This window comes from Falco punctatus, assembly GCF_963210335.1.
Source record: "Falco punctatus genome assembly, chromosome: 6".
Taxonomy (NCBI): domain Eukaryota; kingdom Metazoa; phylum Chordata; class Aves; order Falconiformes; family Falconidae; genus Falco; species Falco punctatus.
The window spans coordinates 9,143,200-9,166,755 of record NC_137585.1 but is presented as its reverse complement, the minus strand read 5'-3'; the positions used below and the strand labels follow the sequence as shown (position 1 = coordinate 9,166,755).

The 23,556-nt window shown below is 42.9% G+C and overlaps 2 protein-coding genes across 2 annotated transcripts; one reads left to right on the top strand and one right to left on the bottom strand.

Moving 5' to 3' along the window:
* Positions 1-354: 354 nt before the first annotated feature.
* On the top strand, positions 355-7,038 carry LOC308065828 (C-type lectin domain family 7 member A-like). Its single transcript, XM_080392332.1, has 5 exons — positions 355-761; positions 2,325-2,423; positions 4,582-4,733; positions 5,676-5,794; positions 6,063-7,038. Exons 1-5 carry the CDS (start codon positions 671-673, stop codon positions 6,220-6,222), a joined length of 621 nt encoding a protein of 206 aa, XP_080248458.1. The 5' UTR covers positions 355-670; the 3' UTR covers positions 6,223-7,038.
* A 9,106-nt stretch (positions 7,039-16,144) lies between these two features.
* On the bottom strand, positions 16,145-21,062 carry LOC308065827 (natural killer cells antigen CD94-like). Its single transcript, XM_080392331.1, has 6 exons — positions 20,917-21,062; positions 19,699-19,788; positions 18,474-18,572; positions 18,079-18,233; positions 17,417-17,529; positions 16,145-16,377 (listed from the first exon to the last, which is right to left on the bottom strand). Exons 1-6 carry the CDS (start codon positions 21,026-21,028, stop codon positions 16,254-16,256), a joined length of 693 nt encoding a protein of 230 aa, XP_080248457.1. The 5' UTR covers positions 21,029-21,062; the 3' UTR covers positions 16,145-16,253.
* Positions 21,063-23,556: the final 2,494 nt, after the last annotated feature.

The following is a 23,556-nucleotide window of genomic DNA, read 5'->3' as shown; positions in this document are numbered from 1 at the left end:
CTGGAACAGCAGCTGGGAAACCTGGATTCATTTCTTTGTCTCCTAGGACTGGGCAACGGCTGTGAGAAGTCGATGTGCTACCCCATCAGGGTAAGCGCGATGTGCTTACAAACAATGAGCAAAGGCGATCAGTATGTTTCTCCCTTCCATTTGCCTCTAGTCCTCCCGTGCTGCCTAAGAGATCGAGGAGCCCTTCTGGCTGAATTTATTTAATATTAATCATTGTGTAATAAAGCCAGGAAACACCCCCCCTGCTGCTGAAAAACTTCTAAGGGATTGTTTAGACTTAATAAAAAAGTAATGTAATTTCCTCTTTGTCTCTCCCCTTCCTTCTTTGTATTTCCACAGAAAGGATGGGCTCCCAAATTGGGTAACTCTATGCATCTGTTCCAGGAACTGAGAACTGCGAGATTTCTGTGCCCCATTGCATTTTTGCACACACAGGAGATTTAAATACTATTCTGGGACTCTGCTGCATGTAAACAACCCCCAGTATCACTGTGTCATAAAATCCTTTAGTATGAGCCAAAAAACCCTTCTGACTTCTGCATGAATCACTCTGCTAGCTTCCAATGACACCGACCAGTCCTTTGATCCCAGCCAGGACCTTATCTCTGTTTCTCGCGTAGGACCAAGCAAACTTTTGAACTCTCCTGTAACCTTGCCAGAAATGACAAGTGGAGAAGTGACATATGCAGACCTGAGGTTTGTAACACTGGAAAAATCCCAGGACCAGGAGCTCCAGACTGCCAGAGCAAAAGGTAGTGGTGGTGTTGGGGGGCAGCTCTCTCCAAGGCAAACTCTCACCTTGGAGAACATTTTTCATGTGGCACTCAGAGGAGGGTGTCGCCTGCCAAGAAGCATCTGGCTTCTGGGAGCCCTTTGGACTTAAATTTTCTAGGAAATTGGGGAAAGAAAGTAAAAAGAGACAGGAGCTTAAAAAGAATGGAAGGGTGGAAAATGTGGAAAACCTGTTCAGATTTGAGAGGAATCATGTAATTATGGTTGTGGGATGCAGTTAAGTAAAAATAAACATGTTCCAGTTAGACATTAGGTGTTAGCTCCTGGAACTTAGTGAAATAATCTGCCTAAGGGACCTTGCAAAAGTCTTTCAGCTTTACTTATTTAAATCTGACTAACTGAATGAAGCAAATGCTAGGAAAAACCACATTTTCTCTCAAGGGAAGGAATAGATGGACAAATACCTTTCTGTACTTAAAAATCGTAAATATTATGCTGCATAGCTTCACAGAGGAAGAGAGGAATGTGACTGATCCCAAATCCATGTTCTTTATGCTGTGCATTAGTGCTTTAGAACTGCTCTGTAGAAAAGGTAGTAGCAAAGTAAAGACATGTTATGTTACAGCCCAACTAAATGTCTGGAGATGAATTTGAGAAATTTGATAATAAATGATAATAAAGAGCTCTTTCTGAAGGAAAATTCCACTTACTGGCTAGGCAGTGATTGTCTCATTCTCACTTGTTGAGGGATCCTTGAGTTTTATACCTGGAGGCTGAAGGTGAACTCCCAGTATCTAGTAGGGTTCTTACTCACTGTTCGGTGAAAGGTTTAGGGAACAGAGAGAATAAAAGGCAAGAATACCACAGACTGGTATGCCAGTTATTTCTGTTGGTGATTTCAAATTAATATTAGTATTCCCACTGGAATTTTGTACGGGAGTCTAGTAAAAGAACACAAAATTTTTAAATTGGAAGTAATCCTTTCCTCTGTGATTTGGCACTGTAAATTCACACGGGTGTTTGCATTTGCCCACATTGCCAGAATGGGTATGTGCATTTCCAGGTGTGAGACTATTTCTGTGCAACTGCAGGTATGTGGTTTTATTCACATCTGTATGCCATAATTTCAGATTATTTTGCAGAGGCCTGAATTTCATTGCTGACTGTTTCTGAGGTTATTTTCTGAAAAGGTGAATTCTTTCCTGATTCAGCAGTTTAGGCACTCAAAACACACCCCAATACCTGGATGCATATGAAAATTTCAGCCATGTTGTAAGCACAAATACTTTTTTGATGTTCTTTTCCCACATGCAAAATTCTGTGCTGTTCAGCTTTATTTTTTCAGTTTGTTTTCTTTTAAACATGGCTTGCTAGCTTCCCAGCCCCCAACTCCTAAGAAGGACTGGCCATGGCCAAACGACAGGAATATTTTCATAACGTGACATCACATACTGGTGTGAAACTCAGCAATTCACTGAGCAGACTGCCAGTCATGTTGTCTTGTGCAGTGTAGGAGCTGCAGATACAAAGATGAAAGGCTCCTGGTTTTGCTTTTTTTTTTTTTTTCTTTTTGTCTATTTCAGATTCCCCCTTTCCATTTTCCTGTTGGCGACTGGCTACAGTAGTTCTTGGGGTCTTCTGCATAAGTTCAGTGGCAGCTGTAGGAGTCTTGGCTGCCAGGCGTAAGTATGGTCACAGAAGGGGTGTTTGGAGTTCAGTGTGGACAGCTAGACGTCTAGGAAATTAATTAAGGGGGAGGGAGGGTTAGCCTGAGGGATTTAATGATGAAAAAAGTATCCCTTGCTGGCAGAGTTTACCCTCTCAAGGGATCTCCCAGTCTTTGAAAATGGGATGTATTACATCTTGCTCATAGATGTGCACAGACTGTATGTAGGTCAGGTATATTCAGTCATGGGGAGGTACATGTGTCCTCGGTAAGTTTATTCAGGCTGCATTGAGCAGTTTAGCTTTAATATTAATGGAACAATTTCATTCTTGTTTTGCTGTGATTCAAATCATCCTGGTCCGCCACCTTGTGCGTGAAAGGGATGAAAACTTCACCCTGCAAAAGGCAATTATGGAAAGCCTCAACCAGCAGCTGGAGCTCCTCCAGGCTCAGAATTTGAACTTGACAGAGACTGTAAAGCAGCTTACCACCTCCAGAGGTACACAGTGGTGGGAAGATGGTGGTTCCATCACATTATGATACCCACAGATATTTTTTTTTTCTGTCAACCATACTGGAAGAAAAAAAATCAAAATCTCTAAAATTGCCCTGAATTATTTCATTTAAAACCAAGTTTCAACCGAGTCAGCCAAAAGGCTGCATTTCCATTTTGATTATTTTTTAAGTAAACTTATCTTTCTGATGTAAGTTTATTGAATTTTTGTAATGGACCTGGTTTATGCCCTAAAACAAATATTTTCATTCAGAAAATACCATGATGATGACCCTTTTTTAAAAAAACACACCCATTTTTCTAATAGGTAAATTAATTGATGCTACCATTCCTTCTTTCACAGTCAGTTTCAGGGAATTCTAGTAAAAAAAAAAATTGACAGAAAATTTCTGCTGGCTTTAATTGTCTGAAATGCTTTGACTCCTCAAGACAGCTTTGTTCTGTTACGGTGTAGTGGATGCAGCAGTGTAAATACTGCTGCTCTCTACCAAATGGGATTGTAATCACCGGCTTCAACAGTTCATGGACTATATCCTGAGGGTATTCTTTTTTTCAGTGCAAAATAGTGGTGTGAAAATTTCATGATGGGTGAGCTGAATACACTACATTATCATATAGCAGAGGAAAGAGAATCATAATAAATTAACATCTTGTGAGAGAGTGGCAACGTTATTATCTATACAAATGTCTGCATTTGAATTTAGCACAAACCAGAAGCTACTTCTAAGAGCCAAGTGCACTGTGCTGTGCTATCTGTTGCCATCCAGCATCAAGTTCTGGAATTCCCAGCTGGCACTGGTTTGTTACACTATGGTCCTGTGAGCTGCAGAGCAACAAACATGATTCACCCTATAGCTGGGACCCAGTTCCCAGAGATGTCCAAAATATTTTGTCTGGCAGGTTTTTCTGCTGCTTGCAGTTATTTCAGTTTCTAACTAGAAACAGAGTTCCCCAAATGGTGCGAGAGTGAAAGAAAAATCCAGCATCTGAATTCTTTATGGCTTCAGTATTACTCAGGGTCCCAACAGGTATCTAACAGAATAAGGTGTCAGAAAGAGTCAAAAGTGCAGCTGTCAGAAAGGTATTTTCTTTAACAGCAGTGGGCTCATTAACTTTCACTTCAGCTGGTCATCACTATCTGATGTTTGCACACTGAATCCATGGCAAGTATGAAATGCCATCAGAAAAGTTGAAGTATAAATTGAATTGTAAAACATATAGCACGGAAGAGCTGGCCCTGATATTAACAAGAAGTTAAAAGTAAGTTCACGTGAATAGACATGTACTCATATGACTGAAAGTCTAAGCTTCCTTTTACATCCACCTGTATCCATGTCTCTGTGAACATGGCTCAACCTTCCAAAATTTCCTCTATTTGTGTTTTACTAGCACACTCCAGGTTTGCTGGTCAGATTAAAAAAGTCTTTATTATTTGTTTTTCTGATTTTCATGTTTCTAAAAACATTTTTCTAGTCTTCTGGCAACTAAGTTTATTAAGTCTCCGATGAAGACATGAATTTAGCTGCAGAATGAAGGCGGAATTGTTGCTCCTCTGTGATAGAGAGGCTGTGCACTGCTCTAGTGATCCTGCAGGGATCCACTAGACCACTCGAGACTGCTGAGGCTGCCAAACCTGATCAGGAGCTCTTTTGTTTTCAAGGACATAAATGTATTCCTTGTCCTGAGAACTGGCTACAGCATGGGGAGAACTGCTACCACTTTTCAAAGGAATGGAAAACTTGGCAAGAAAGCAAGACTCGGTGCTCTGCTCTGGATTCCAGACTTCTTAAGATAGAGAGTAAGGAAGAGCTGGTAAAGATTATTTTTTTCTCTCTTTCTAATTATATACTCTGCTTTTTACTGTGGCCTGAACAGCCACTCCCATCCTTCCACTGGTGCAGTATGCTATGGCATGCGCGTGCTGGACTGAGCGGCAAAACGTGTCCATGCCCCTTTGGAGCCCCTCTACCTGAGCTGTGGCTGCACCCTCCCTGGTGCATCTCTACTGTCTTCAGTGAACTTAACTGAGACACACCAGCTTGGGTCTGCATCTAGATCCTCATCCCACCTCAGGGCAAAGACATCTGAGCTAGTACTGGCTGCAAAGTCTTTTGTTGCCTTGCTGGAGCAAACTATTTAGCAAATATCAGAAGCCTGGCCTTCAGCTTCCTGCTGTCCACAGCTAGAAAGCTCATCAGCCTGGCTTGCTCCCTGAACTCTTCTCCCATGTGAGAAGAGGATCCATATCTTTTTCTGACTCGTAAGTTGTAGATGAAGCAGCAGATAAAGCACAGCTAGGGGAGCTCTTCACTGTGAAGGAATTTCTACCCAGACTCTTAATGGCAACGGGATTATGTCTTGAGCTCTGTTGTTTTACTGTATTTTGAATTCCCTGTGTACAATGATAGCAGACAATGCAAAGGCCTTTTCATGCCGGACTTCTGCAACCAGGGTGTTGGAAGGAAGTAGTTATCCTGTACCCATTGCCCAGCTAATGTGAAGGCTTCAGTTATCTCAACTTCCTCTTCAGTTGAGAGCTACTGAAAGCTACTGAAAGCTCTCAGCAGGTTCTTTTTCCTTATTTCCAAAACAACACAGACTGCCAGGAGTAAGAGGCACTGCCCAGATTCACTTGAGAAACAAATGCAGGGTGTGAGCAGCTGGTTTTCATGTGCCTCTCTCCTTCTCCAAATCATAGGCCATTATGACTGAAGCAGGGATGTGATTCACGGCTTTGCATTTATTTCCATACAGGACTTCACAATGCGATCAGCAGAGCTTTACGGTTCTGACTCTTTCTGGATTGGGCTGTCGCGCAATGGAGCTGAGGGGCCCTGGCTGTGGGAGGATGGATCAGCTTTCTCCCCTGATCTGTGAGTCACTGCACAGATAGGAACAGACCACATCCAGGCGCATTTGTTATTAGCCAGAGCAGCAATCTTTACTCGCCACTCAGTAACCGCCTGTCCCCCCACCTGCTTGCCAGCAGATTACCCATCACTCATTCACCAACCTGGGCAAGCCCCCGTCAGAGAGCTTGTATGCTGTTGTGGGTCAAATGGGTAGCAGCAGCTGGGAATTACTGTATCAGCCTGTGACTTCTTCCGTGGGATGATGAATATATCTGCTATTTTTTCACAGGTTTCAGATCCGAGCCAGCTCAAGTCCTTTCCTGGATTGCGTGTGGCTTCAACGTGCAAACATAGACAATGCAGGATGTGGCGAGTACAAATTTTACATTTGTGAGAAAGTGGTGGATCCTGCGGTGGTCGAGCAAGCGAGCTACTCAAGGAAGCACTAGCGTGCAGAGCTCTGCGGAGCCCCATCCTGGGATATGCTGTTGTGGGGGTGAGTTCTGCCCCATGGTCTGCGACAGGGAAAATGATTCTGAGCTCAGGTTAATGTAACATCAGGCATAATCTAAGCTTAACTTGCCCTCTGGCAATGCACATCAGCCAGATTCCTTCTTGGACTTTTTTTAAAACAACTTCATTCCCTGTTTCTTCTTCTAGCCCTCGTATTCTTGTGAAACTGTTTCTATCCACTTCTCAAAAATTCCTTTCTAAATGAAACAAAAATAAGTATATGATTTCAGAACTCTATTTTAAAGATTCATACCTATCTCCCAGAAACAGGAATTAATGACTGTTTGTAAAAGCAACACATCATGTTTTCAAAAATATATCCACTGGTTATTCACGGATGTGAGCTCCCAATTTGCAATAAATTTCCAAATATTTGATTTAATTTCACTCCCCACCTGTGATAACTAGAAAGTGCAACAGAATAATCCTGAATCAGAAGATAAATAAAAATATTTCTAGTTCTCCTGGTCAGAGAAAAGAGCTTTCAAACGGGATTGCATGCCTTATGGGCTTATAACCCAGAAGGCGAAGACACAACACATTTTTATTGAGGGAAGTCAGCAATATTTAATGCCCAGGACTTCCAGTCCTGCCACTAGTGGATTGTTCTGCAGCACTGGGCATTAGTGGGGAAAATGCATTCCTCTAAGACATCTGTCCGTGTCACACTTGATCCAATTCTTTGATTTCTCAAATCCATTTTCCATTTTGTTGCTGAATTTCACAACTGGAATAAATATCGCTGCTACTGACCTTTCCTGTAGTGTGTCTTTTTAGTAAGTCACTGTGCACAGTCGGCTCAACAATCATCAAATACAAATTAATGACACAAAGCTTCCTGCTGCTTTGCTGCTGTTTAGGAGGCTGTTTGAAGAAAAGACTGCATCAGAGAGAGCATCTCTCTTCTATGGCACTAGCAAACAATAGAGGTCTTCCTTTGAAATTTCTCGGGAAGAGTCAAGTTTATAGTTGGGACTTCTGTTCCTGTGTATGTTTTGTACTAATTTCATCCATTCAATGAAAATTGAACTGTGAGTCAGGGAAGGTGGAGGTATTTAGGCAAGCCTCTAATTATATTTATTTCAGACAAAGCTATGCATCAGAATTGTGCAGCAGCAACCGCCACGAAGTGTACTGCATCCCTCACTAAATGAGCATTTAGCAATACGCCAATTATCTTAATTATGGATATGAAGAAGTAATTTAGAGGAGCAGGGACAACAGAGAGTATCTTGCCACACAACGCTCTCGTAGTCTGGAAATGCTACATTTTCTAAGTCTAAGCACAGGACCTCAGCAGCCATGGAGATTCTGCCTGGGATCCCAGCACTGGCTGGTCTATAGGCGATGCAGAAATGACGTGAATGATGGGAGGGGTGACCCATACAGGCTGTTGTTCTAACGTGCAGGGCATGTTGGGACACCCCATCTCATAACCGTAGATAATTCAAGAGGATCTTAAAGATCACACCACAAGGAAGCAGGAAAGTCCTCACTGAGGGGGGTGGTATGAGGAGTCGTCGGTGAAGAGCTTAAGAAGTGAGTGAGACTGATGTGAGGGAACCGGTGTGATGGGCATGGGAACAGTGGACCAGTGAGGGGATGGTTGACTGAGGGGGGCTGGCTGAAAGAAAGTACTGCATGGGAAAAGCACTGTTATTATGGACTATTGCTGGGAGTGAAATGCTGCAGAAAATGAAGAAAGGAAACGTTGAGTGAAAGTCTGCTGTTCTGTACTGGGTTTGAGAGGAGAATTCTTTAGCCTGTCTTGTCCACCTGTCTGGGACATGAAGGTCCCTGTGCCTGGCTGCTGAATATTCACAAGCTTAGGAACTTATAAAACAAGTGATAAGTTCCTTGTCCTCATTCCTGTCTGGATTTTTTCATTTTATACCACATCTTCATGCCTCAGTGACTTGTAATTATAATCACTACATGATGAGCCAAGTTGCACAGAATAGAAGAGCACATGGCATCCAGTAATTGCCCTGAGATGTGCAGTGTACAACCTATTACTGTGTGTGTTTGGGTAATACCGAACCCTGAATTTGCTTAATATGCAGCATAAATTGTTTCTTGTATTTTGGCTTAAACCAGGAGAGAAAAATTTAGTTATGTGTAAAATCGCAAGACAATAATTATTTTAACAGATATCTTTTGTTATATGAGGTTCAAATGTTCAGAAACTGAGAACAATTCAGAACTAAGCAATTTCATGCACGTATCTCCTGCACTTTACACTTTCCCTTAGCCACCTACGCACATTGGTTCATCTTCTAAATCACCTTGTGCATTCTTCATGCAATTCTTTTTAACTCCCTTTGAAATAGCCTGTTCAGAAATCTTTCTCAGATTTCCCAGGGTCCATTAAATGAGTTGACTCGCAGGAGGCTGTGCTGTGCTGCTGAGTAAAGTAAGCAAAGAGTTAGAGAAACAGGCTTTCCACTGAGCTTCACAACTCATGCTAACCATTGCATTTTGCACAGCTACCTGGAAAGTTTGGACCTTTGAAATTAGTGCAACTTCAATGTTAATTTGTCTTAAGGGTGATGTCATCTCTGCTATCGTTTGGCTGCAGAAGGCATTTAAAACTGCCAAGATTCAAAAGGCAGCATGCAATCATATTCTCTAATTGAATGAACTGAGTCATTTCAAGTCATACAATGCTCATAGGCAAATCGTTAGAATTTCCTGCACGCTGAAAAAGGCAGAGTGAATTTTTTTGTTTTATAGCCACCACTAGATTAGTAATTAGTTGCTGTCTGTTCTTGCCATAAGGTTTTCATAGCCCAAAAGTTCTCTGTTCCTGATGTTAGGTTGTTCACAGTAATAAAAAAATCTCAAGTTTATAATTAGCCTTTTCAGTTCAATACAACATCCATTAAAATCAGAGTATAATCAGCGTTGTACCCATGCCACATTGTTACACAACAAACCTTCAGCTCACAGACCGCTCTCAGTGCTTCTTGGCAAACAACTTCCCTACTGCTCCCAACATGCATACTTGGCTCAATAGATCTACCAAAGTCATGAATGTTTTTCTTCGTAGTACCTGTGTGTTTTAAAGACAAACTGTTCTGCTCAGTTTTCTTATATTGCTTTCATGGAGTCACAGAATTGTTGGGGTTGGAAGGGGCCTCTGGAGATCATCTAGTCCAACCCCCTGCTAAAGCAGGTTCACCTAGAGCAGGTTGTACAGGGTCACACCCAGGTGGGGTTTGAACATCTCCAGAGAAGGAGACTCCACAGTGTCTCTGTGCTGCTGTAGAGGAATTATAGAGGAATGAAGGCAGTTAATTAACATTGATAATATACAGCTGTGGGCTGGCTTCAGGGGCGGTGGGTTGGCTGGTGTGGATAATGTGCAGCTGTGGCTGGTTCCTGCTAAGTAGTTAAATGGCTCTGAGAGGTGAGGAAGAGGAGCATGGGGTAAAGAGAGACCTGGAAGAAGCAGTGGGAAGAGAGAGTGTGCACATACTCTGAATGCAGGAGAGGCCCCAGGAGAAGAAGGGGGCCTGGATGAGGAGAGGCTGGCTGGCTGGAAGAGAAGCACTGGATGAAGAGAGAATGTGGATGCAGCAGAGGTGAGAAGCAGGGTGGGCTGGCCTGAAGAGGATGAAGAAACAGCACAGACAGTAGATGAACTTTTGAAACCTTGTGAGGGATTGGTGGTTGTGCTGGGGCAAGGCGCAGGAACTACTTATAGAAGTTAACCTGGTATGGGATGGTAAAACCTCTGTTGTAGCTGGGTAGGTTTGATAGTGCTGTAACAGAAGCCTGTTACAGTGCTCTGCCACCCTCAAAAGTAAAGAAGTTTTTCCTCGTATTCAGATGGAACTGCTCATGTTGTCATTTGTGACTGTTATCCTGTCACTGGGCACTACTGAAAAGAGCCTGGGCTCATCCTCTTGACACTCTTAAGATATTTGTAGACATTGATAAGATCCCCTCTTCATCTTCTCCAGGCTGAACAGGCCCAGCTCTCTCAGCCTTTCCTCCCAAGGGAGATGTTCCAGTCCCCTGAGTCAGCTTTGTAGCCCCCCGCTGGACCCTCTCCAGTAGTTCCCTGTCTCTCTCGAACTGGGGAGCCCAGCGCTGGACACAGCACTCCAGATGCAGCCTCACCAGGGCAGAGCAAGAGGGGCAGGATCACCTGCCCTGACCTGCTGGCCACGTTCCTCCTAACGCACCCTGGGACCCCATTGCCCTCCCTGGCCACCAGGACACACTGCTGGGCCGTGGGCAACTTGCTGCCCACCAGGACTCCCAGGTCCTTCTCCGCAGAGCCGCCCCCCAGCAGGCCAGCCCCAGCCTGTCCTGGTGCGTGGGGTTGTTCCCCCCCAGGGGCAGGACCTGTGTTGAGCTTCACCAGGTTCCTCTGTGCCCAGCCCTCCAGCCTGCCCAGGCCTCACTGAAGGCAGCGCAGCCTCCTGGTGTGTCAGCCACTCCTCCCAGCTTGGCATCACCGGCAAACTTGCTGAGGGTGCGCCCAGTCCCTTCATCCAGGACACTGATGAAGAAGTTGAACAGGACTGGACCCAGTACTGACCCCTGGGGAACACCAGTAGCTACCGGCCCCCAGCCAGACTGTGCTGTTGATCACAACCCTCTGAGCTCTGCCATTCAGCCAGTTCTCAGCCCACCTCACTGTCTGTCCATCTACCCCACGCTGCCTGCGCTTACCTGTGGGGGTGTTACAGGAGACAGAGTCAAGAACCTTGTTGAGGACAAGGCAGACAACATCCACCACTCTCCCCTTGTCTACCCAGCCCATCACTCTATCATAGATGGCTATAGGTTAGTCAGGAATGATTTCTGACTAATGTTGACTACTCCTGATAACCTTCTCCACATGCTTTGAGATGACCTCCAGGATGAGCTGTTCCATCACCTTTCCAGGGATGGAGGTGAGGCTGACTGGTCTGTAGTTTCCTGGATCCTCCTCTTGCCCTTTTTGAAGACTGGAGTAATACCAGCTTTCCTCCAGTTTTCAGGCACCTCTTCTGTCCTCCATGACCTTTCAAAGATGATGGAGAGTGGCTTGACAATAACATCTGCCAGCTCCCACAGCATTTGGGAGTGCATCCCAGGGGCCCCAGGGATTTGTGGGTTTCAGTTGCTTCATATTGACATATAGCTGCACAATTAGCTAATTCGTCAGCAAAGCTCAAAGATGCAACCTTGAATGGAGTATCACAGCTTTGCTTTTTAGTGAGTTTTTTTCCTGCATAGTTGTGCTCTTTACCTTTGGTTGCAGACAGTAAACCACCTGTGCCATGAAAACTTAAACAAATCCAAGTGGGGAAAAATGTTCTTGCAGCAAGATCCCAATACTCATAATTAGCGGAGAAAATAGATGCGTGTCTGATTTCATGTGGAGACAGAAGCTGCTGCCTTTAAACCACAGGTCTTGCAAAATATACTGTCATTTTTCAAGTTGCACAGCCACATGATATATGGAAAATGTTGCTAAATCACCTCTGCTAAGGACTGCTGAGAGAAAAAGGAAGCAAGGAGAGAAGCACAATGATTTACTGGAAATGTCACTGTAAACGCAGCTGCATATTGGGTGCTTTGAGTGAAATATTTAAGTTTTCTGAGGTTTTCAGTTTTGTTTAAAATGAGTGTTCATGTCCTAGACCTAAAATCAAAGTCAAAGCCATGAGAGATGGTCAAGAGAGTTTTTTTTCTGTGCACTCGGAATTCTGCAGACAGTCAGGATTTTGGGAACTTACATTTAAACCTATACATTCAAGTTTGTTTAGTCTAATCTTTTGCCCTCTCTCCAATCTTTGATTCTTTTCCCACCACCATCTCATGCCTAACCCTCTTGGGTAAAAGAAAAAGGGAGCATTGCTCATCCTCCAGTTCCCTGGCTAGAGTCATGTGGGGATTTCTCCTTTTGCTAAATTAAGATTCCCATCCTGCAAATTTATCAAAAAGAAACTTGTGATTTTACATTTGAAAACTAAAATGCAGAGCTTGTCTAAATGCTTCAAGAGAAGCCCATTTCTATTTCAGAAATTCAGATTCAGTAGTTTGCAATCACATATATATGCCTGCTATCCTGAAAACTTTACCTTCCCTGCTCCTTATCATTCTGGAGCCCCCCCAGGAAACTAAGCAGGAAGAAATACTCACTCTTCCTGTAGAAAGGTTGCCCTTTTGTTCTGTTTTGAAAAAAAAATTGTTCAGAGTTGTGAAATATTCTTTGGCAGAGAAAGACCTCATAAGTCTGATTAAGCCATCAGCAGCAAAGCCAGTATTTCCTCCCTATTCAGTGTTTCCTGCATTTTATTCCTCTCTCATTCTTTAGTTTTATTGAACTTTTTTTCAGAAGAACATAGCTATTGACAGTAGGCACCTGAAACAGACTCAACTGACATGGAATTGGAGCACTCAGTTGGAACACACTTAATGCACAGGTGGCCTTTGTAGGTAAAACATTTCCAGGAGATGGACAGTCAAATGAGCATGGTGAAGTCATATTTGCTGTTATTTATAATGTCAAATTAAGTTGAAGGCTTGTCATAGTACAAGTTGTGATGCATATATTTAATAAGAACTATGTAGCTGGAAAGAGTATTTGGTAGTGGGAAATAAATCATTAACATTAACTTGCCCATGTTATTATGGCCAAGGTTTTATGTGCTTAAATAAATCTGCATTTAGAAGCGTAATACTACAACCCAAGGGAAGGGAGCAGTTTCTTCTGCTGTATAAGTAAGACTATCACAAATATCACACACTTATAGACCAAGATGTGTCATTGTTGAATGTGATGGAGCCAGCTGAATCCCTGTGCAAAATGTATACAAAAATAGGCATCAGATCTCTAGTAGACACAATGTAGTAAGTGTCACATAAAATACATCATGATAACCTTTTCCAATTTTCCACTAAATTCAATTTTCCAACATGAAGTAAAGATCTCAGAGTTACTTTCAAACTTGGAACAATAACAAGGGGATTTTTGTAATCAGCGTTCCTATTAAAAAATGGCAAGCACTGTTAAATTGAGCATCTAATTTGAGCATGGCCACACTGGTATCCCACAGAGATTTTATTCACTAGTGTCTAAAATCTGAGTTCTTGAAAAGACTCAATCACCGAATGGTTGAGGTTGGAAAGGACCTCATATCAGAGAGCTAGAACAGCTCTCCCATGAGGAAAAGCTGAGAGAGTTGTGGTTGTTCAGCCTGAAGAAGAGAAGACTCTGGGGAGACCTTATTGCAGCCTTTCCGTATATGAAGGGAACTTATGAGAAAGGCACAGAGAGATTTTTATTGAGGCCTTTAGTGACAGGGCAAGAGGCAAAGGTTTTAAACTAAAAAAAGGGTAGATTTATATTAGACAAAAGAAAGAATTTTTGTATGAAGGGGGTGATGAGTCACTGCCACAGGTTGCCCAGAGAAGCTGTGGATGCCCCCTCCTTGGAACTGTTCGAGGTCAGGTTGGATGGGACTTTGAGCAACTTGGTCGAATGAAATTTGTCCCTTCCCAGGACAGGAGGGTTAGGCTAGATGGTCTTTAAAGATGCCTTCCTACCTAACCATTCTGTGAATCTGTGACCTCTGGAGGTCATCTGCTCCATCCCCCCTGCTCAAGCACTGCCACCTAGAATCAGTTGTCTGGGGCTATGTCCAGAACACTTTTTGAATATCTCCGTGGAGGGGGACTCCACAGCCTTTCTGGGCAACCAATGCCAGTGTTTGGTCACCCTCACAGTAAGAAAGTCTTTCCTGATATTCAGAGGGAACCTCTTGTGTTTCATTTTGTGACCATTGCCTCTGGCCCTGTCACTGGGCACCAGTGTAAGGAGCCTAGTTCCATCCTCTTTGTACCCTCCCTTTAGGTATTTATATACATTAAGCAGTTCCCTTCCAAACCTTCTCTTCTCCAGGCTAAACCATCCCAGTTCTCTCAGTCTTTCTTCATAGGAGAGGTGCTTCAGTCCCTTCATCATTTTTGTGACCCTTCATTGGACCCTCTCCAGTATGTTCATGTCTCTGTTGTACTGAGGAGCCCAGCACTGCACCCAGCACTCCAGGTGTGACCTCACCAGTGCTGAGCAGAGGAGAAGGATCACCTCCCTCGGCCTCCTGGCGACACTCCTCCTAATGCAGCCCAGGATACCATAAGCGTTCTTTGCCACAAGGGCATACCGTTGGTTCTTGGTCACTTTGGAGTCCACCAGAACCCCAGGTCCTTCTCTGCAAAGCTGCTTTCCAGCTTCTCAGCCTTCAGCATGTACTGGTGCATGGGGTTGTTCCTCTCCAGTTGCAGGACTCTGCACTTCTGCTTACTGAACTTAATGAGGCTCCTGTCAGCCATTTCTTCAGCCTGCTGAGGTCCCTCTGGATGGCAGCACAATCCTCTGGTGTATCAGCCACTCCTCCCAGCTTTGTGTCGTTAGAAAACTCCCTGATTATCCAGATCAATAATGAAGATGTTGAACCAGATCAGATCCAGTGTTGACCCCTGGGGTTCACTGCTAGTGACTGGCCTCCAGCTGTAGAGTTTATGCCACTGATCACCACCCTCTGGGCTCATCTGCTTAGCCAGTGTTCAATCCACCCTACTGTCTGCTCATCCAGCCTGTACATCAACAGCTTCTCTATGAAGATCTTATGGGAGAAAGTGTTGAAAGCCTTACTGGTGTCTAGTCAGATAATATTCACTGTTCTTTCCCCATCTACCAAGCCAATCATATCATCATAAAAGGTTGTCAGGTTGGTCAAGTACGACTTCCCCTTCATGAATCCATGCTGGCTACTCTCAGTCACCTTCTTTTCCTTCATGTGCCTTGAAATGGTTTCCAGAATTAGTTGCTCTGCCAGCTTCCTAGGGATTGAGGTGAGGCTGACCAGCCTATAGTTCCCTGGGTCCTCCTTCCTGCCTTTACTGAAGATAAGAGTGACACTTGCTTTCCTCCAGGTCCTCAGGCACTTCTCCCAGTTGCCATGATCGTGATCAATCAGGCAGTATTGACAGTTGTCGTGCAATGACATCTGCCAGCTCCCTCAGCACTTGTGGGTGCATCCCGTCAGGGGCCATGGACTTATGCATGTCCAGCTTGCTTAAACATTCCCTGACCTGATCCTCTTCCACATGGGTACGCTTTCCTTGCTCTAGACTTTTCTCTGGTCTCGGGGACCTGGGATTCCCGAAGGCTGCTTTTGCCATCAAAGACTGAGGCAAAGAAGGCATTCAGTACCTCAGCCTTTTCCAGGTCCTGTGTCACCAGCTCCCCTACCTCATTCAGCAGTGAGTCCACATTTTCCCTAGTCTTCCTTTTGTCACCCACGTACTTGTAGAAGCTCTCCTTTTTGCCTTTGTCACCCCATCACCAGATTAAATGCCTTTTGGTCTTTGACTTTCTTTGTCAAAGAATTTCTTTTTCAAATTTCTTTGGTCTTTGACTTTCCTAACTTCATCCCTGCATGCTCGGTGTCTCTGTGTTCCTTCCAGTTACCTGGCCCTGCTTCTACCCTCTGAATGCATCCTATTTATGCCTGAGTTTTGCCAACATCAGCTTGTTCGTCCATGTACGCTTCCTGACATTCCTGCCTGACTCCCTGCTCATTGAGACAGACCGCTCTTGAGCTTGAAGGAGGCAATCCTTCAATATTAACCAACATTCTTGGGCCCCTTTTCCCTCCAGGGCTTTATCTTACGGGACTCTTCTGAGCCCTTCTTTGAAGAGGCCAAAGTTTGCTCTCATGAAGAAGAGTTGTGATCTTGCTTTTTACTTGCCTCCCTTCCCTCGGGATCCTGAACAAGATACACCAGATACAGTTATTTAGATTTAGAAAATAATTAATTCCAAATGAAAAATAATAAATAATACCATAAATGTGTGGTTTCCAATGTATTTGTATTAAACATTATATTACACCCCTTCTCTGAAAAATCTAAACATCAAAATCTTCATACTCTTCCAGTTCTTTTTCTGTTGAGAATCTTTTCAGATCAGCTGAACTGCTGCCTTCTCACAGATCCAGGGATTTTTCTCATAACAATTTTCACTGTAAACTCTTGACTTACGATAAAGCACATAGGCACAGTTTTGCTTGGTGGACAAATGAATCCTAGAAAAAACCCACATCATCTTGTTAAAAACACTCATGTACCAATTTTAAAGAAAGGCATAAAGCATAATGTATGATTTGGACGATCACACATTATTGCAGATGTTGCTTAATCATTTTAAGGTTCATAAAGGTTTATACAAAATATTGAAGAACATAACAGCTCATTCAATTCAAGACCGAAGGATCATTCTCCACCTGCCTTCAGCTCAAAGATGTAAAAAAGAAAGCCTGCGTATGGAGCATCATGAAAGCAGAAAATAGCACTAGTTCCTCAGCTGTGGTTATGTCACTCCAACCATTGCTTTGTGTTGTGGTAATTTGGGTCTGGAAACTGAAAGGCAGTGGTCTGCCTGCACAGAAACCGAATCATTCTGCTCGATGTCTAGTAGCTGTGGGAAGTGTAAGAATTTGCACCTGTTTCCAAGGAGGCATTGGAGAACTTTCACTTCACAGAGAACAGTATGGGAATCCGAGTTTCCCCCCACACGGTTAGTAAAGGTGAAATACACCAAGTAAGCTGATGAGATTTTACAGAAAAAATAAACAAGTTCTCTTCAGCTAATGTTGACTACTTTTGTGTAATAAATGTTTCAAGATGTTGCTGGAAAAGGGAAGTAAATTTGGGACAATTGTGGCTGAGTAGAGAGGCAGGCACAGGCAGACTTTGCAGGAGGTAGCATGTCTTGAAGGAAGTGTGGGTTGCTTCTTATAGAGTAGTGGCATGTTTCATAAAGTGAGTAGGTTTAAATAATAAATGCAGTCACCGGTTGCACTGGTTTGTGGACTCCTTCTCCTGCTCACACTTCCAGTTTTCTGCGACTCTTTCTCTGTTTCAGGGACTGTCATGGTTTAACCCCAGCCAGCAACTAAGCACCACACAGCCACTCACTCACTCCACCCTCCAGTGGGATGGGGGGAGACAGTCAGAAGGGTAAAAGTGAGAAAACTCATGGGTTGAGATAAAGGCTTCAGTGCACAGGGAGGATATTGTACAAGAGATTAAAACCCACCAACTATTTAAGTTCAGAAAACTTACCAGTCATTTCTCTTTGTAAAAAGTTTTGTATCATCTACCCAAGACCAGCCATCAACTCCGTATGATAATCCAATCCAGTAAGATTGTTTTTGTGATATTTGAGATATGCTGATCTATAAAAAAATGCAAAACCTTTATCACCAAGGAGCTTGTGGGTATTTTTCTTTTTGCAGTACCTGAACAACTACAGTAGAGAGGGGGGGTGATCAAGAAAGAACCAAAGAATGTAATTTCACAGTGATTCTCTAAACTTCTCATCAGGCCCTCATAACAGTTTCCAAGAGACAACATCTCTGTTCGGCATGCAGTCAGAAATATTTTGTGTCTGGCATCTCTACTAAATTTAAGACCAAGGGAACAATTGTTAGAGCCCTCTCTCTCAGAGTATTCAAAGACAGTTCCTGAATGAAAGACTGACTGTTAACAACTTTCACAGGATTCATGACACTCATGTTCACTCCTTGGCTGAATAATATCCTGTGTTGCTAGCTACTTCATCATCACACACTTGTGGCTAGATGTTCCGCAGTCTGTGTTGCCTCAGACCTTGGAGACAGGACCCCAAGGTCTGTATGTAACATCAAGACGTACTTGCTGACTGGTGGGGAATTTGAAATAGTCGATACCAATGCAAAGAAATACCAGTATGATTGGAACCATACCAACTTGCTTTTGCTTTTCAGTGTAAGAAGGGTGGCATTCTGGGAGAAGCAAAATTCTTCACTTTCCGGCCACGTGGCCTTTTTTTCTGAAATGTAGAAACAGGTGTCGCCTCCAACCCACTTCCAGTTTACAGGGCAGAGTGAACATGTGGGTCCTAGGACAAAAAGAAACCATCAGTCCCTGATAAACAGCCAAAGGGAAGTCAAGACCCATAGGCCTAGAAAGTCAAAGTTTCCAGCTGAAATGTATATGGTCCTTTATAGGTCATATCTACACTCATTCTTTTAAAAAAACACTAATTATTTAATCTGATATAGCATATAGAAGCCTTGTTTAATCTGGTATAAGGCCTAACACATAGATTTCAGGCTGTGTGAGCAGTAGTTCTACTTACTATTGCTGTTACTGTTTGCATCGCCCATTAAACACAATCTCTCCTTTAGTCCTTGTGAGTTTTCATTACATCCTGCAGGTGCCTTAGAACCTCTGAGACCTGGAATTTATGGAGATATAGAGATGTGAGACAAAAAAGCTGTGATGATGCTACTGCGTGATACATGCTTCATCATATATTGCAATTAAATTTTTGCAGTAGTGTGCTCACATGCAACTCTGATGCTAGTGTCACATATTGGGAGGAGATTAGCAGATGAGAAAATGATGCATAAAGACATTTCCAAAATTTAAATGCAATTTAATTACAGTGCCATTGCAGGCCACTTGGTAACCTAATAAAGACTAAAATAATGCAAAAAAATATGCTTAGGAAGTAATCATGTTGTTCTTAAAGGTAGTTTTATAAGCCTTTGAAAAAAACTAGAATTCTAAACATACTTCAGATTGAAAAAAACTTTTAAATTTTAAACTGGTAAAACTTCTCTGAAGAAAGAGGGGAGGATTTTTTTATGTCTCTTCCTTAACGGTATGTAGATACCAGCTTTTGGTAGCAATGGCTCCGAATGACTGTCTAGGCTCTGTGATAGAAAAGGTAGGTACAGTCATGTCACACATGATAAAAGCTAATATAAAGATGAGAGTTTTCAGTTCTCTTGCACATCCCAGGTAAACTGGGATGAGTGAGTGAAAGAGACAGAAAAAATGGGTTTTCCCTGTGAATCTGAGTACTAGAAGTGTGTCCATTTGTAACATACTAGTATGAACTAATATAAGACAGTCATATAAAAACATGAAAAGTTTATCAAAGGAATGAGACAAGAACTGTTATGCCAGTAGAGACTTGAACAACAGAAGAGGAGAAGGGAAACAACAAACTGATTTATGAAAGTCAACATTAAACTTTTAGCGTTGAATTTGAATTAGAAAATAAGCAAGTATTAGATGGATAAGGATCCATTCCTTCCACTCTTTCCAAAATATATCATCTTCACTTCTATATCCTTCTGGGCACAGGTCCAGAAAAAAAACCTGTGTCCCTCAAAGCCTTACGTTCATCAAGCTGCAGGTTGATTCATTGCAGGTGATTAGGAGAAGAAAGGACAGTATATGTGGGGAGGATGAGCTATGACTGTCCTTGTAGCAGTCAGTCTGCCACTTTTCTTCATTGCAGTTATTCCCAAGGTGTTAATATGAATAAAGGAACACTGTAGTTCAGCACTTACCTAGGACTATTATTCCTACGGTGAGGGCCAGGAACAGTGTGAACAAAATGATGATAGCTGGCCACCTTATGGCAAAGGGAGGAGAGTGCCCTGGGAGAAAACAACAATTTATCAGAGGGCAGGGACCCTGTTCAACAGCACTCCCAACCTTCCATCCCTCCATAAAGAACCATCTGGTGACTCTTGAAAGAGTTTCTCTTCCAGGCTGTATTATATTTTAAGGAACAACCCAAAGGCCAGTTGAGAAGAAGATGTGGTGCCTCGGTTAAAGAGGTCTGTTTGAAAGGAGATACTGGATGTGGTTTAAACAGAACAGATGGGGTATTCCTTGCCTTTGACAGATGATGAAACTATGAAACATTGTAGTGATCCTTTGACTTAGAAGTAGGTGATGCTCCTGTTCTCTTTTGGCAGTACTGTATTACTCTGCTTTGTCAGAACAGACTAAGGAACTGTTTGCACACCATCTTACACTTTGCACAAACCCTTCCCACTCTCAGGGTGCGCAGTGTTCAGGCTGTGTGCCAGCTGTAGGCTGAAACCCAGCTCAGGAAAATTATGAGTCCAAAATATCCAATGAGGTTTCCCTGGATTCAAAAGTTCCTGAGAGTTACCACCACCGAACGGTCATGGCAATGCAGTTATGATGGACCTTTCAGATGAAGGAATACTTATCTCAAGACTGGATGCCCTCTCGAAGTACGTGGTTTAGCCTAACTGGAGCTATGGGACCTGAAGAAGGGAAATGACATGACCTGTGCATTCAGGATTGGTGCTGCCTCATCCCTTCTGGCCTTAAAGGCTATGAATCTTAAGCATTTCCTGAAAAACTGAGGTCCAGAAGGCAAAATGTGTTTTTTTCCTATTAGAATCTGATTGTCCTGTCTCTATAGCCTTTCCCTATAATAATATATAAGCAATAAATAAAACTAACTACATCAAAGCTGATTCCTGCATTCCAGAGTTTGATCCTGAAGCCATCTGTCTTTTCATACAGAAATTTAGGGCAAGTAATGGCAGTAGTTCCACTCTATGCATTTTCACATTCATGCATACTGTTTTTTGTCAAACAAAATGATACAAACCGTGCATTAAACATATAACATTAAACCTATAAGTACATATTTTTCTTATTTACTGAGCTGGACAAGAGAGACTGTTCCTATTGTCATTGTCTGCCATAGTACAGAAAGTTCAAAGAACAAGTGTCAGTCATACCTTGGTTGATGTTCAGGGACGTGTAGTGTCTGGCTGGATGCTGTGTCAGGTGATTTAATTTAGAGTATCCATCCTCTTCATCTATATTTGTATGCATTATCTGAGAACTCATTCGTGGCTCAGTAACAGTCCTCTTAAAAGACAGACTAAATGATTTATGAAGGAGGAGCAAAACAAAACAAGAAAAGGCAGAAAAAGGGCAGAAAAAGGGAGGGGATAGGAGAATGAATCACACTTTAAAGCCATAAGGCAAGATATTCCTATTCAAGTGTTATGTGTGACTCCTCCTTTTCCTCTCTCAGGGGAAGAACTCCTCCCTTCCCACCCATCACATCTCAGCCCGGGTCTGCATCCCCAGGTCTAGAGACATGTAGGGGTGATGTGAGTCCCAGTAAATCTGTGGCCTGGTAGTTCCCCTCTTTTCCATTTAGTGTTCCCATGTCTGTCATCTCCTTTGAACTTTCCACATTTTAAAACAGGACAAACACTTTTGGTTCATCTCAGAGGCAGAATAACCTCAGCTCTGTGCCTTTTTCATTATTCAGTGCTAAGAGCTAAAAATCTAGATGTCTGTATTCAGTTGAGAGCAAAGTTTGCTGCTGAAGCTATTTAGTCACACAGAGGAGGTAGTAAGTACTATCCACAGTCTGATGTCATCTTCTCAGAGGCAGAATTGGGAAATCAGTGTGAGGAAAAAGACACAGACAGGATTTAACAAATAAGAGAAGTGAGCCCTTGTGGCAAAGGCTAACCACATACTGGACTGACCTAGCAAGAGTGTAGCAAACAGGGAGAAGGAGGCGATGATTCTCTTCTTTCCATCACTTGTGAGTGTGCACCTGGACTACTGTGTCCAGCTTTGGGATCCCCAGTAAAAAGAAAAACAAAAAAATCCCTTGTAAAACATGTCAATACTAAAACTGGTCAAGGGGAGAGCCACCAAGATACTTAGAAGCTGGAGCACTTTATTCACAGGGACAGGCTGACAACTAGATTTGTTCTGCCTGGAGAAGGGAAAGTTAGGGAGAGTCCAGTTGCAGTCTCTTACTGCATAAAGAGCCTATGGAGAGATGGACCCAGATGTTTAGAGGTATACAGTGAAAGGACAAGAAGTAATGCTCATAAGTTGCAGGTAGGGTGGTCAAATATTTGAAGAGGTGCCCAGAGATGGTGTGTCATCTCCATCCTTGGAGATTTTCTGAACTTGACTGGACAGGGACTGGGCTTATCTGATCTAGCTTTGAAATCAGACCTGCTGAGCAGGAATTTGGACCAGATGGACTTCAGAAATCCCTTCCAAATTAAATCTTTCCGTGGCTCCATGATCTATGAGTATGAAGGGAAGACTCATTAGATTTTTTAGGGGAGAATGCCCAAGGGAAGGATAGTAGGCTGACAGAAACAGCATCATCTGTTCCCCTTTCTTGTAACTTGGAGAGAAAAATCTAGAAAGTGAGAAACAGACTGGATGCTACTTTCTTTAGTAACTCAAATTCTCTGCACCACCCAGCTACAGTAGGACCCCATTTTTCTTTTTGCAAAGCTTGACTCACAGCTTGCTGACCCTTCTGCACAGTGCTGTGTGCTCTTCCCTTTGTCCTCTGGAAGTTCCCCTACCAGGAGAACATAACCAGGAGATATATTAAAAGAATGATGTCAAGAGAGAAGTTTCTGAAAGATTTGCACCTCCCTTGCTGCCTCTGATGTTTCAATTGAGTAGAGGTATATTTAATTTAACATAAAACAAATAAAAAACCTGACCAAGTGAAGGCAGTGACAGAGTGAAGGACTGTGCTCCAGGGACAAAGTTATACCACTTGAAAAATCCTGTTAAACACAGAAGATACTGTGGAAAAGACCAGGCAGGCTTAGAGCAACGTGAATCTGTAGGGTGATGTGTAAATGGAAACCTGTAATTGGAGATGCATGAGCCAGAGCTGAGACCTGTGTCAAGGAGTCCAGGCATCTCCAAGAAAAGATGCATGGCAGAACCATGGTACCTTAAGTCTTAAGACTTATGTCTTAAGTGCTTTTGTTTGAAAGGAACCTCTGGAAGTCGTGTGGTTCAACCTCCTGTTCAAAGCTGAGGCAGCTTTGAACTCTGATAAAGTTGCTCAAGGACTTGTGCAGTCAAGTTCGCACAGTCTCCAAGGGCAGAGATCTCCCAGACTCTCTGGATACCTGTTCCTATTTTTGGCCACTCCCACTGTGAATAATGTTCTCCTTGTGTCTAACCAGGATTTCCCTTACTACAGTTTCTGTTAGTTGCCTCTAGTAGGGCTCTAATCAGCCCTGGCAGAGCACAAGTATGAGTATGGTGACAAGATAGAGGGCTCCAAAGGAGCACCTGCTGATAGATAGTCCCGTGTCTACCGTTGTAGCTGTTGTCCTGGGCACCTTCTTGTCATCTTTTAGTCACCTTTTACTGATTTAAAAGCATATCAGTGAAAGATGTTATAATGGTTAAATGTTTTAAGATTCTGATTTGAAATAGATGGATCAGAGAAGGAAGATCCAGGGACATGTAAGCATCAAATTCTTTAGCGAATTGGCTGACCTTCACAGAGAAGGGGTATTTTTCTTTGTTGCTTTCTACAGACAGTGCCTGTGAACACAGATTGTCACCACATTATTTAGCAT